The 15,349-nt window shown below is 44.6% G+C and overlaps 1 protein-coding gene across 3 annotated transcripts in view; it reads left to right on the forward strand.

Annotated features, from left to right (window-relative positions):
- Positions 1 to 333: 333 nt before the first annotated feature.
- Positions 334 to 15,349, forward strand: part of ACTN1 (actinin alpha 1) — a 141,020-nt gene continuing 126,004 nt past the window's right edge. For all 3 annotated transcript variants that reach the window (XM_065404027.1, XM_065404029.1, XM_065404030.1), the window contains exon 1: positions 334 to 630. In XM_065404027.1, the coding sequence (XP_065260099.1) occupies positions 526 to 630 (105 nt within the window). In that variant the 5' untranslated portion in view covers positions 334 to 525. The remainder of the gene's footprint in view (positions 631 to 15,349) is intronic.

A 15,349-nucleotide genomic window follows, 5' to 3' on the forward strand; every position in this document is an offset into this window, starting at 1 on the left:
TGCATTTTTTGCATTGCACAGCAGGTATCTCACTGGGTTTAAGAATGTATATTCTGTCTGTTCAGTAGCTTCTGATATTACTATAAACCCCCAAGGTAAGGGGAGACGTCACCAAACTGAGCAGATTAAACTCAGATGTCACATGAGTAAAGGGGAGGAGGTAGGAGGGCAGCCTTAAATCAACCTATATCAACTGCTGAAAGCCCTGACTGACACAAGGGGGCCTCAATGAGAGCGATGGTAGCCTTGGAAAATGAACTTTTGGCAACTCCGCCTAGCCAATGAGATTATCTAGGAGGCAGGGCTCTTCCCCCCCGCCGCCCCCTTCCCTTCTGTGTGTGCAAAGACTAGGTTGCGCTCTGGTGTAAGTGGAGCTGCCGCGCGCCGCCACCTCCTCTCTCTCTCTGCCTGTGCTCCGCTGTAGCTGTGCTTCAGCAGGGAGCTCTCGAGACCGCCTGGGCGTGCGAGCTGTGGCAGCAGCAGGGGAGGAAAACCAAAAGCAGACCAAAGGACACACGCACAACCATGGATCATTATGACTCTCCGCAAACCAATGACTACATGCAGCCGGAGGAGGACTGGGACAGGGACATGCTTTTGGATCCAGCCTGGGAAAAACAGCAGAGAAAGGTAAATTTCCCCCCCCACCACTTTCACCCTCACCTCACCCCTTTCTCTCCCCCCCCCCCCCAGCATCCTAGTAAAGATCCTGGAGCAGGGGGTGGGGTGACATTAGTAGAGGCTGCAGTAGCTCCATTAGAGAGGAGTGTTGTGTTACAGGCATTTAGCAGGATGGGGGTGGGGGAAAGGTTTCCTTGGATTTACTGGAGACTAGTTGTGTATTGGGGGTATGTGTGACTACCTTCGCACGTTCAGTCCCCTCCCTGTTTAACGCTGGGGGTATTTTCCACGTTTGCTGAGGGTCCAGGGTAGAGAGCTGGTTTGATTGATAGCTGGGCAGGTTTCCTGTTGGGAGCCGGATCCCTGCATCACCCTCTCGTTTTATTTAATTAAATAATGGAGCCTCGTCTGAAGAAGGGGGTTGGGGGTGGGACGAGCTGCAACATCAACCTAATTATGGATTTGTATATGCATAGCCGCCTATTTCCTCCTCCCTCCGATTTTTCCCATATGGTCAGAGGTTGCAATGGACCCTGGAGCTGTACTCGCCTGCCCAGCTTTGCACAGGACCTGTTGAGATGCAGAGCTCGAATCGTGGAGCAAATAGCACGCCCCACGCCTGTCTTTTAATTCGATCTACAACAGTTTAAACCAAGGTGTTATCTGGTGGCTCACAGATCCCCGTGGAAACAGCGTTTGGAGATTGTGTATTAAACGCGTCTGGAGGGCTTGTGTGATATAAAGAAACAACGTGTAACAGGCACACATTAGGCTGTTGTCTTTCCTACCTGTGTGTGTGGGAGGTGGGTGGGCGCTGAAGTAGTGCGACCTGTGAGGGGCGGTGGATAGGCAAAGAAATGGAGCCGTTTTATTGCCCAATGTAGCAAGCGCAGAAGTTCCTTTCCCCCCCTAAAGCAACAGATGTTTTCCCTGTCAGCGCCAGGAGCCATGCAGACGGGAGCCCTAGCTCAGTCCCCTCACATTTCGCAATGCAATTTACGAGGCAACACTCCTTACTTTCTGGTTTTCTTAAATAGTGATGGGACTGCATTTGGCTTGTCCTGCTGTGCGTGCTATTAGGGGCCGCCGAACTGCTCCTCAGGAAGCTGTTGGAGATGATTTGGGCGGCTGCTGGTGCCCTGGGAGAAGGGAGGGCCATGCAGGTACATGTGTGTCTGCTACGAAGTGTCACTCCCATTGCAAAGCTCTCCACGCGTCTGCGTTGCCCCCAGAGAACAATGGCACACAAAGGAACGCCCTCTTTGGGGGCAGCAGACGCTGATTAAGGAGGAAATCAGAATGTGAATGTAAAATTTAGCTTGTTCTCCAGGGTGCACGCTCCTTCAGCTGGAGATGACCCCTGTACGCTAGACCTGCCTCCCACCTATACAAGGAAACAGGAGCACTACAACTATTTAGGAGATCAGATTGACTGACTGACCAGCAATCTGTTGTTAGTAAATTACCTCTTGCGTTCCCACCACCTTATTCTCCCTTTTTGAATGGTCCCCAATTCCATGTGATCACAAGCGGGATGATAGCTCACTTCTCATTTGAATGGTGTGGTTTAGGGTTGGGCTTGTGCAGAACTTATGTCCAAAAATGGTAACATTCATCCCTTTTTTAAACTGGGGGTGGGGGGGAGTTTAGGAGGAGTCCTAGCTGCTTCTTTTTCTCTTTTTAAGCCAAAGGCATCCTGTATTAGATCACTCTGGAATCCTAATCCCTGAAACATTTCCCTTTTAGTCACTTCATCAGACAATAAAATAGAACTTTCTTTTTTTTTTTTTTTTTTTTAAGCAGCATGGCAGGGCACCTCCTACAACTGTCAAGTCACTAGAGTGAATCACTCGTTAATTTTACGCTTGCAGTTTGTATCACATCTTGCCAATTCTGAATAGAAAATGGAACTACTTTCTTGTCGCATATAGTGGACATAGGTAGGGCCCTACCAAATTCACTATTTTGGTCAATTTCACGGTCAAAGGATTTTAAAAATTGTAAATTTTGTGATTTCAGCTATTTTTAAATCTGAAATTTCATGCTGTTGTAATTGTAGGGGTCCTGACCCAAAAAGGAGTTGTGGGAGGCGGGGGTCACAAGGTTATTGTAGGGGGGTTTATGGTACTGCTACCCTTACTTCTGCGCTGTTGCTGGTGGTGGCACTGCCTTCAGAGCTGGGCAGCTGGAGAGCTGCGGCTGCTGGCCGGGAGCCCAGCTCTGAAGGCAGCGCTGCTGCCAGCAGCAGCGCAGAAGTAAGAGTGGCATGGTATGGTATTGCCACCCTTACTTCTGCGCTGCTACCGGCAGAGTTGGGCCCTTAGTCAGCAGCTGCCACTCTCCAGCCACCCAGCTCTGAAGGCAGCAGCACAGAAGTAAGAGTGGCATTGTATGGTATTGCCAACCTTACTTCTGTGCTGTTGCTGGCGGGGCACTGCCTTCAGAGCTGGGTGCCCAGCCAACAGCCGCCGCTCTGAAGGCAGCAGTGCAGAAGTAAGGGTGGCAATACCACAACCCCTCTAAAATAACCTTGTGGACCTCCCCATCCCTTTTTGGGTCAGGACCCCCAATTTCAGAAACGCTGGTCTCTCCCTTGAAATCTCTATAGTATAGGGTTACAGCACACAAAAGACCAGATTTCATGGTGGGAGACCAGATTTCACGGTCCGTGACGCATTTTTCATGGCTGTGAATTTGGTAGGGCCCTAGACATAGGTGTTGGAGGCTGGTGGGAGTATATCCGGAGTTTTAAAAATTGTGTTTGGCTCCCTTCATGAATTTGGGAGTAACTGTGACTGTGTGTACCAATAAGAGGACTCTTTGTTTCCCTGCGGCCCCCACCCCCAATACTTTAATTCATAGTTAACTGAAATGGTGGGTTCAGAAAGATTTCCATTGGAGACTGATGAGTTAATTAGAAATGATAGCTATGGAGCTCCTGCCATTGGTTTCATAGCTTGAAAAGGATGCATGGAGAGGATAAAAGGCATGAGACCTAAAGCATACAAACAAGAGTGCTTATTTGAGAACAGAGTTCATGGTAGGTGAGCTTATATGTCAACAGGGAGGAAAGAGGGAAAGTTTAATTCCCAGTCCATAGTGTGAGAATGCTAGATTGCTTATCTGAAGGACCAACTAGCAGTAGTTTCTTTATTTTACTCCTGACTAATTTAAAAGAATTGTCTGACTATGCCATAAAGTTTAATTCTCACCCAGGTATTAATTAGGATACTAAAGTTGGTAAGATCTAATGTGGCCTAGTGGAGCCTAGCAATTTCCTTTGCAGAGCAAGGTGATCAGTTTTGCTAATAGATACTTCTCTGATGGGAGAGGTATATTCTATTTGTTACTTGTGCTTCATTGGGGGTAAATATTAAGTGATTTCATAAATCGTGTAACACCCTGACTTGGTTGTCAGCAGCAGGGATTGATCCCATGCCTCTAGATCTAAAAGCATGTGACTCTGCTGCCTGAGCAAAAATCTTTTAGATCAAGGATGTAGCACACTCAAACCGCTGTGTGGGCCAACCACTAAAAGGGGACTAAAAGCTACACTATAAACGTGGGTTACGCACAAGAGAAATGAGTGGCACGAGGGGAAATGGTCTAAGGAATTAGTGTATCTATAAGAGGGGAAATGGTCTAAGGAATTAGTGTATCTATAATAGTCTCTCTAAACTATATTCCAGGGGTAGGCAACCTATGGCACGCGTGCCGAAGGCAGCATGCGAGCTGATTTTCAGTGGCACTCACACTGCCCGGGTCCTGGCCACCGGTCCAGGGGGCTCTGCATTTTAATTTAATTTTTAAATGAAGCTTCTTAAACATTTTAAAAACCTTATTTACTTTACATACAAAAATAGTTTAGTTATATATTATAGACTTGTAGAAAGAGACCTTCTAAAAACTTTAAGATGTATTACTGGCACGTGAAACCTTAAATTAGAGTGAATAAATGAAGACTCGGCACACCACTTCTGAAAGGTTGCCGACCCCTGCTATAGTCTATTGAAACTGAGCCTGGACCAATGAATTTGGAATATTGCACGTCATTCCTCCTCCTCCTGTTGTGATAGAAAGGATGTGGATGTCTGCGTGTTTCTCTCTTTGGGGGATGGGGTTGTGGCATGGATCCTTTCCTCCAAATGCTACATGACCAAAGAGATTCTCTTCTGCAGAGGGATGTAGGATCCTTATCTCATAGTGAGACACCATTCTGGTTGCGCACGTGTATATGCAGGGTCAGATGGTGGGGGAGAAGTGGTATTCTCCCATGCTCTGCCCACAAAATAAACTGTCTATGTGAATCACCAGATTGTGTAGAATATGCAGATGTTCAAAATGTGATCTTGTGTGCTGCCTGGTGCCCCCTCAGTGGGGCCTGAATATGCCCTTGCACTCTTTGGGCTTGGCTCCTTCTTTATTAAGGGGGAAGTGGTGGTATTTCCCAAGTATCGCTCAATTGTGGCACTGAAGAGTAACAGCTGGGAGCAGAGCTAGAGTGCTAAAAATAGCACTGTGGCCATGGTGGCACAGGCTAGCCACTTGCGTAAATCCCATCTGACTCCCTGACTATGTATTTCAGGCAGCTCGCCTGAGCCACTCCCCACGCTGCTGCAGCCACACTGCTATGTTTAGTGCGCTAGTTTGAGCAGAGCTAGCATGGGTATGTTGAGCCAAGCTGGGAATTACACCTTCCAGCTGCTGTGTAGATGTACCCAAAACGAGACTCTCAGTAAACTATGCAGATGTGATTTCCTTTCTACACAGCACGGCAGCACTTTAATGTGGCTGTGTAGTCGTGGCTCCAGCGCTGCGGGAGCTGCTATAATAAAACCACCTCCGAGAGGGGAATAGCTACCAGCGCTGGTAGCACTATCTACACTGCCACTTTACAGCGCTGAAACTTGCATTGCTCAGGGGGGTGTTTTTTCACACCCTTGAGTGAAGAAAGTTTCAGCGCTGTAAGTGGCAGTGTAGACAAGGCCTTACACAAGGAATGAAATAGTTCACAGTGTTGACATTAAATAATAATCACTGGGCATCTAAGTTCTCACCCCAGTGAGGTGAAGGGGGCAGTTCACACCTGCTTTGCAGACTCATGTCTGGACCAGATATGCTTGGTTCACATTTCAGAGGTTTTTTTTTCACAACCACAATAGCTGCTGTTGCTTTTATAGCAAGCCAAGACTGGAGAGAAAAGATAGTAGATTCAGAGAAGAGCCTGTATAGTGCATGAGTGCACACCAACTGTTTCTGAGTTTTTTGTGTATGTGTATGTATGTATATATATGGGGTGTGTGTGTGTGTATATAATATATATATATATATATAAAATGATGTTTTTATAAATAATTCTGTTTGTATAATCAGCTTTTAGAACTTACTGTCACTGTTTCAGTGTTTCCTTTCCATTATGTGAATAGTGCTGATAGCACCCTTTTTGATGGTATGAAGGAAGAGATGCTTCCATCTTAACACTTCCAAGCAGACGGGTTACTCTGAAGCTGTGTAAGACTGAGGGAATCTGCTTCAACATTTGAGAATAGACATACCTACCCCCAGGTAGCCATTCTCAGCACTGCTCTATAGCAGTGGGTCTCAACCTTTTCAGACTACTGTACCCCTTTCAGGAGTCAGATTTGTGTACCCCCCAAGTTTCACCTCACGTAAAAACTACTTACTTAAAAAATCAGACATAAAAATACAAAAGTGTCATGGGATGCTATTACTGAAAAATTGCTTGCTTTATCATTTTTTACCGTATAATTATAAAATAAATCAATTGGAATATAAATATTGTACTTACTTTTCAGTGTATAGTATACAGAGCAATATAAACAAGTCCATTTTATGAAATTTTAGTTTGTACTGACTGCTTTTTATGTAGCCTGTTGTAAAACTAGGCAAATATCTAGATGAGTTGATGTACCTCCTGGAAGACCTTTACGTACCCCCAGGGGTACACATACCCCTGGTTGAGAACCACTGCTGTATAGGCCAAACTAGGCCCTGGGTGGTAACTGTGCAATCCCAATTGAAAGTTTGTAAACAGTTCTGTTGACACACAAAAGGACTAGAATCTCTCTTTGCTGCGCTGGCTCAGCAGAACTAATGCAGAGTAAGAATTTAGATCTGCTGATTTTTAGTAACTGACTCTGAATGCTCAGCAGATCTGCACCCAATGTGCAAGGAGATATTTATACAAAGTTAGTTTTCAGGTAGTTTTCACACGTTCCGTGTGCTTGTATTTCTCCTTCTGTACAATGAGATTGATGCAGTGTTCTTCACAGGTGAGTAGTAAAATTGGGATTAGTGTCTCCTATAAATCACTTTGAGATCTGTGGAGGAAAAGCCTCTAGAAGTTCTTATGAATGATGATAGGCGTTTTTAACCTGATAGCTGGAAGATGCCTCCGCTCCCTCACATCTTCGTATCCTCTCATTTCAGACTCCATTGAGTAACTAACTCCCTGCAGGAGCTTGCTAGGTGAGGAGCAGGAAGTTGTCAATTTAGAATGCAGGGGGCACTGCTACTGCTTGGAAAAACCAGCTTTTCCAGCTGCATAGCTTTTCTGTAAGAGGCTTTTTGGGCTGTCATGTTTTCAGAAAGGTTTTTAAGAGGCTTTCAAGAGCTCATCTCAGCAGCGATATTCACTTAAGGGGTGGAAAATAATGAACAGAACTAATTCTGCTCAATCTGACTTTTAATAAGCTTCTGCAGGGCCCATTTGTACAACAGCAGGGGTCTCTTGTGGGAATTAAATCTCTTTCCCTTGCAATATCGGACGACTCTTGGTGAAATCTTTCAGTTAGAAGAAACTACCATCTATTATACTCTTCCCCATTATTCTCAAGAAAATACAGTAAATGGGCTTTCAAAAAACACTTGCTAAGTCCTAACAGACTGATACTACTACTTCTCGTTGTTATCCGGTGAAACTTTTTGAAAGCCACTGTCAGAAGATCACTCTCAAAATGTTCTCATCACTGCAGGTTGTTGGGAAATCTATGTAGTCTTGTAAAATGTGCCAATTATTGCCTTCCTGTGGGCATTTACTAGTTTTGAAATACTAGCCAATTTGTTATCCCAGTTGTAAAAGCCGCCGTGAAATAGAACTTCACAGTCCACAAGAAATTTCCACCTCTTGATCAGAAAAATCCGAGGCCTTGATCCAGCTCCCATAGGTCAATGAAGAGACACTCACTGACTTCAGTGAGGGCTGGATCAGGCCCTGAGTGAATAGGTGAGCTCCCTGCAGATCAGCAAGCTTGGGCTTTGTCTGACTGGTGATGAAAGCAAAGTCCACAGCTGAAGACAACCAACCCCCAGAGAGAACACCAGCCCCTGAGGATGCAGTGGCAGTTCAAGCTAAAACGTTTGTGAGGCCAGTGACTTTTGCGGTGCCTCCATCTGAAATACCATAGATCTGAGTCTTAGAGATGCTGAGCATTGGTCACCTCTGAAAATCCGGCTCATGTTTTTTCAAATGGTTCACTCTAATTTCAGACACTGGTCGCAGTTTGTAAGCAACTGGTCCAAGGTTGCAGAACCGAGAGAAGAAAAAATTCCTGATTCCCAGCCTGGTATGCTAATGACGATACTATGCTCCCTTTCTGACCAGACGGCTGCCATCTTGACAATATGATGCAGAGTAGGGTGAAGAATCCATTTGTAATGAGTGAACAGAAATTAAAAACCAACAGAAGTTGTTTTTTTGTCTGTTTTTAAGGGATTACAGTAACATTATTTTAAAATATTGATTCAATGTAAATGATTCAAACACTTAATTTTTATTTAAAAAAATAACGTTGCTTGTTTTCTCCAGGCCTGTTATCACACAGGACTGCTTACTAGGAAACTGCAATAAAACGCACTTCTTGCTGAGAAATCTAAACCATTCCGATTTTTGGAATTAGTGGAACAGTGACAGCAATAGATAAGTTGTGCTGAACACGTCCTGTTTATAGGTAAATATTGACTAAATACAGTATCTATAAATCACTGAAATTATCTGTTAGAAATGGCACCATCCCAGTAACTGGTAATCCTCTGAGTCTAGCAAGCAGTGTGTCATGTGCCGTATGTAAAGACATTTATGAACATAAATGGTAGTTTGTATGGCCAGAAAGCCGTGGAATGGGTGCTGTCTGCCTGACTCTCCGTTCCATTCAGTCCAATGGATCTACCCACAGAAGTTGGTCCAATAAAATATACAGGCGAGTCTTATCTTACGCGCATTTAACATGCGCGAATTCAGCTTTGCGCGGTCAGCAAAAACCAAATAACAATTTAAATACTGTACCTGTAGTGCGGGCGATTCCGCCCGCCATTACACTCAATGTAATTTTGACTATACGTGATTTTCGCTTTACGCGCTGACAGCGGAACGTAACCCCAGCGTAAGATGAGACTCTCCTGTATTACATAACCCACCTTATAATGTATTAGTTCTTTAAAGACATTTAGCTCAAAAGCGTCCCTGAAGTGTTGCTGCAGAGGATGGATAAATCACTGGCTTTGTAAGGCAATTCATTGTAGAGCAGTGGGAGGTGGCGCTCTCTCTCTCTCTCTCTCTCTCTCTCCCTCTGATCAGGGCTTTTTTTGTTTTGTTTTGTATTTTTACCAAGAACATTATTATTCATTGTAACCTCTTCATATTGTGAGATGAGTGAGGCATCTGGGCTTTGTAGTGACTTGTTCATCCACACAGCAGCATGTTAGTGGAAGAAATAAGGAGGAGGTGGGGATGGACAGGAAAATGGTCTGTGCAGGTTTGTGAGGGATGTTACAGAAGTGTGGACTGCAATTTAAAATCACAAGATTTAATGTACTGGATCAAACCATCTGTCCACCTACTCTGAGATCCATCCTCCTAATCGTCTACAGGAGGGGGGAAAACACCCAAAAGGAAGCAAGCTATTAGCCCAGCGGTGTGAATGTATGGTTCTGGGGAATTCCTTGACTGTTGCAGGCAACCAGTTTAAATTCTTGGGTCTGTGATTTGGTTATCACTATCTTACTGTACATAACTACACAAGGCAAAGGTGATACCATTAACCAGCCTCCCTAACCTCATTACTGATTTTCAGAGTGTAACTTGGTGTGTATTTTGTGCTTACTGCTAGCCCAATAAGTGGTGAAATTTGAATAGAAACTGTCCAGAAAGTTGTATAAACACTTTCTTTTAGGCTGTCTAGTGAGAATTGGTCTCTTTAAAAAAATTGCATGTTTTGAGATGGCCTTTTCCTGATACAGAAATTAAATGTAGCTAGATTACAGGTTTGGGAGTATGGGTCTAACAGTATTATTAAAATAGCTAGGATTGGAAGAGCAGTAGGCTCAGATTAAAATGACATCTATTGTGTCTTAATTAGAGCACACAAGATTTTTTTTTTTTAATGTTTTGACCATTAGATCAGCATAATACAAATGCAGTAATGTACTGTATCCTGGAGGGTGGGGGTGCAGCTATTTTTGTCCTAGGCACTTTGCTATTGAACTAGTGCCTCACTGCATGTGATATACAATTCCAAAGCCTCACATGTAATACATTTTATATACTGGCGGTTGTAAGCCATCTTCACCAATGAGGATGTGGGATTGTGTACTGCTCATTGCAATATCTTTGGAATTCACCTATTAAAATGGCCTGGAGTCCTCCCAGTTGGTGGCACAAGCTTTGGTGACCGAGATGGCAAAAGCTAACACAGCTTTACTTAAGGCTTGCGAGCTTGTCACTACATCGCGGCTAATTTTATTTTGTAGCATTATCTGTGAAGTCCTGTGCCTGTGATTTATCATTGTTGTGTCTAACACTTAGGACATTCTCTGGGGTTTGGTTGCATTGGTATGAGGCAGCTTGCTTTGTCTGAAATTAGACTGGAGAAAGGGTTGGAGACTCTACCTTGGGAAGACTTCATGAAGGTGTTGCCTAAGGCGCCTGTCAGAGCCACGAAAAGGCTGAGTTGTCTCTGGCCCATAGGCCCACTGGTTGTGTTGCCGATTTTAAATAAGTTATCTCATAAGGGCCAAGCACCGATTTTTTTTTTTTTTTTTTTTTTTTTTTTGAGAGGGGGAGGGAACTCCACTGTAGTTCTTTAAGAACTTCTAATGCATCCATTGTCATGTGGGTATGTTAGGAAAAAATCCACCCTGGCCTCTCCCACCTCAAGATCGGGAAATAAGTACCCAATTAATAAAAGACCTGAGTTTGTGTATGCATGTAAAATAAATATATAAAATGCAAGAGTGTTTTTTTTCCCTAAAAATTGCCAAATGTGAGCTTTGCAAGAGAGAGTGACTTTTTTATGAAGAATGCCCACCTCTAGGATTTCAGTGCTGGAGACAGATATCCAGAGCCTTGATCAATTACGAAGATGTAGATGGGGAGAGGATGATTTGTGAGCCTTGACTGTTGACCCTGGGGCCTCCGATCTGAGAGTAGCCGTCACTTAAATGTCAAGTCCAGTTAACCTTCTCAGGGCTACTTCCAACTGCATTTTGAAGCAAGATTGACTGACTCATTCTGAAAGGAGCCTATTGGTGATGATGGGGAATCTCTTGAATGGGGGGTTCAGAGTGGGGAGAAATGGAAGGGAATCCTTGGGACTCTAAGCTACAAACTGTATTAACTGAGTGAAACCGCAAACGTTAATAAGATTAGCAAAGAGCTAGCTAGCTTCCTGTTTCTCTGCTGCTGCCTTATTTTTTTTTCTTCCCCTTCATTATAACAGAACCCAGCCATAGGATGTTTGTGGTGTGGCCTGGAGCCAGACAAGCCTCTTAGCTCCCTATTAGGCAATAAAACAGCACTTCTCATTTTTTTTTCCATGTTAATTTCCCATCCTTGTATCTTTCCTGCCATGCTGGTAATGGACATGTGACTGGATGGGCTATGACTACTGTAAGCAAGCCCTGCCAGGGCTGTTACCGCTGCCTCACACCTCAGTGGTGCATGGACTCAAATTTGTCTTCTGTCTGCCTTATGACTTTCCTCATTTTTTCTTCTTCTCCTGCTTGCCATCTCCTGTTCTTTCCCTCTCTGTCCCAAACACATACAGATGCCTGGAAGTACTGAGACCTGAATTCAAGAAGGTTTTATGATTGCAAACCCAGGTCCTACAATTGTATTGCACCCCTTTACCTGGAAATATTGCCAAGCATGCTGAAAAACACTGAAATGCAGCTGCCTTCGCGGTGGGAGGCGGCAGCCAACCAGTGACTACAGCTTGCTGCATAGCTGGGGTTGGGCAAGCGGAATTCTGGCTGAGATGCCTTCTCTGATTGCACGTTGGTGTCTTCTATCCCCCTAGGGCCTGACTTTTAGAGGTACTGATCATCCACAACTCCCGCTGAAGTCAATGGGAGCTGGAAAACCAGGCCCAGAAATCTCATTCAAAGGGCTTTCTCAATGCATAAGTACAACTCCCATTGGTGTGAGTCTAAGGTGTATGGATAAACATAGTGTGGCATATGGTCATTTACCCAGCTGAGTCTTACAGCTATGAATCCATCTACACAGAGAGAATGCCTCCTGGAAATGCATTCCACTCTAAAGAGTGGGAACTGACACCAAAACCTGCTCTTCCATTGTATTGGAGCCAAGGGGCACTGTTCTGAATGGGAGACGCTGGCAGGTTACAAAACCATGTTCTGGTCATTTGTATCCTTTTAAGTGCACACTACTGAGGTGTGAGGTCACATGCATCCGAAGAAGTGGGTATTCACCCACGAAAGCTCATGCTCCTATACGTCTGTTAGTCTATAAGGTGCCACAGGATTCTTTGCTGCTTTTACTATTGAGGTGTGAGACTCTAGTTAACTTGTGTCTTCTCAGATCTGGGAGGTTCATGTAAGTGTCTGGGCTCTAAAAGCCAGCAGCCTCGTTTTTTATGAGCAACCCTACAAAAACAAACCAATGTGATTAATGAAAAGATGTGGGGGGCGGAGAAGAGATTTAAGGAAATCATTCAAACTAGTTTGGAAGGCTTCATTGGTCAGTGGAAGGGGGGCTGACTCCGAACAGAATCAGCAATAATTCTAAGTCTGTTTAACTTTGTAGTGACTCCAGATTACTATGATGATGGTCACCTACCACCCTGAAATAAAAAGTTTTATAATATAAAATGGGGTGGGGGTGGCCCATGCATTGATCTTACTCTGCAAGTGCTGTGTTGCGAGCTCCTTGCTGCCTTGCCTCACTTGGTGATTATGGGTTCAAAAGCAGTCAAGTCAGCAGAGTCTGAAACTGGCCAGTGTTTCTCAAACTACTGTACTGGTGACCCTGTTCACACAGCAAGCCTCTGAGTGCGACCTCCCCCCCCCCCCCATATAAATTAAAAACACTTGTTTATATATTTAACCCCATTATAAATGCTGCAGGCAAAGCGGGATTTGGGATGGAGGCTGACAGCTCGCAACCTCTGATGTAATAACCTCGCGACCCCCTGAGGGGTCCCGACCTCCAGTTTGAGAACCCCTGGGCTAGGAAACCTAATCTCTGCTTTAATAACTAACTGTACTAAATGATCAGGGTAGATAGGCAGAACTGATTGCTGGGGATGATCAGTGGGCCCATCCTTCACTATAGCATAGGCACATGCTGCTCTTTTGCACTTACTTAATTCCAGTTAACGGTGGAACCCTTTTGGAGTAATCTGTATCCAGGCAAAGCAGGGTACCTGTGTGGTAAAACAGCTCAGGAACTTTCATTCTACTTGCCATATAAACAGGTTCACTATTGTGTGAGGTGGGTTCCACGGAGAACACACACATTGCTATCAGATTCTTTTAGTATCAGGCTTAGCTCTCAGAGGGGGTTGATCCAAGACCTGTTGAAAGCCACAGAAAGACACCCAATGCCTCCATGAGCTTTGGATCAGGCACCAAGGGTTCTTGCTACTCTTCAGTGAGGTGTAAAGTGTGTTTATTGTAATTACTGCTGTAATGTAAGTTGTGTTGCTAAACCCTTGAATACAGACTTGTGAACTAGCCTCTCAAGTTTTCTGGGACATGCAGAGAGATCCAGGTATGGTCTATATGTCCAAAGTGTTCACTCTCTTTTTCACTATAGAAAGTGATGTATATGTCACACAGGGTTTCCTGAAATTCTCAGTGCTGTTACCTGTGGCACCTTTATTGGTGTGAATGCACGTCCCAACAAATGCACAGAGGCAGTCCGTGAGTAACTTCTGCTACTTTATTTGTTATCCCCTAAGAAAGATATAAAACAAAATTGAATCCAACCGCCACCCCCTAAGAAGCCCCTGTCCCCTTTCAATTGATTAATGATGGTATAGCGAGAAATATTCTCTTAAAATACTTATACCAAGCATGGGTAAATACTTAATTTCCTTGGGGTAATATTCATTGCAGCCAATAACATCTGTCTATTTTTTCATCTGGCTTCTTAATACCCTAGTAGGTATCTCCGACTGTACCTTTTTTGCCTTTTTTGCCAGATATATATATAAGAAGTAGCAATGTCCTACCTGGCTTGGGAGATTTTGATATTCTGTGGAGAAGAGAACAATAGCTAGGGCTGTGTGTGTGTGCGCGCACATGTTTCAAGCTACTGGCTTCACTCCTGCTCCAGATCATGGTGGTGGTTTTGTGAGTGGCTGCTGTCTGATGTTCTTGCTGTATCCACAGTGCAGGTACAGCACAATCTCTCTAGCACTGTTTGTCTGGCACCTTTCACCAGCAACAAGTTCAGTCAGTTGAATTGCCTGGAGGTTGGGGTGAGAAAGGGAAGGAAGAGGGTCGTCTTTATATATTGCTTCATTAATAAGAACCAGTCTGTTTCAAGGTGGCTAACCCATGGACACTAGCTGTTTCTCAAGGGCTTTGTTAGGCCACTGGGGAGCTCAAGCCAGGACTAAAACTGGTTCCAGCTGTGGGGAGCCAACTCTGAATTCACTCTGGGCTGTAGTCCCAACTCCTTGGCTTTCCCGGTCAGAACTCCTTATCACCAGCCTGCACTCCTGACGTGATCAAACTTTTCCCTGCCTGCGTTTGAGCTGAGAACAGGTAGTGGAAGTGACTTGGAGAGGTAGGCCACACAGAACAAGGCATCACTGTGTGGTGAGGGGGGCTTACATGCTTCAAATCTTAGTGGTGAGGTAGGCTGACAGCATATATGAGACAATTGGGGATGGAGAGAGTGCAGGTGTAAATAGGCCCCACAGAGGAGCAATGTTATTTATTTGTGTTGTTATAGCACCTGTGGGCCTGGGTCGTAGATCACTACTCCATTGTGCTTGGCGCTGTACAAACACAGAACAAAAAGATAGTCCCTGCCCCAGGGGGCTTACAATCTAAGTATAAGACAAGAGACAACAGATGAACACAGACAGGGCAGTCCAAGTAAACAATGAGACAGTACTGGTCAGCATGATAGGCAGTGGTCTCTGCACACCAGCAGCCCAACCGTTATCAAGGTGTGTGTGGTGGTTTTTTTTGTTTTTGTTTTTTGGGTAGGCATCATGGCAAAGGAGAGGTTTTTTTGAGAAGGGGTTTGAAAGTGATGAATAATGAGGTGGCTCTGGAGATGTTTACATGGAGTACCTCCCAAGCATATTGGGCAGCACTGGGGAGCCCTCTGGGAATTGGAATTTTTTCCCCTTTACTGTGGCTCTGGCACATTGGGTGTTCCTTTCCCTTTCTATTAAATAGGAAAGCTCCATTTTCTCTCTCTCTCATCCTGAGTGGTACAGGACAGAGGAGG

This window comes from Emys orbicularis, chromosome 4, assembly GCF_028017835.1.
Source record: "Emys orbicularis isolate rEmyOrb1 chromosome 4, rEmyOrb1.hap1, whole genome shotgun sequence".
NCBI classification, from domain to species: Eukaryota; Metazoa; Chordata; order Testudines; family Emydidae; genus Emys; species Emys orbicularis.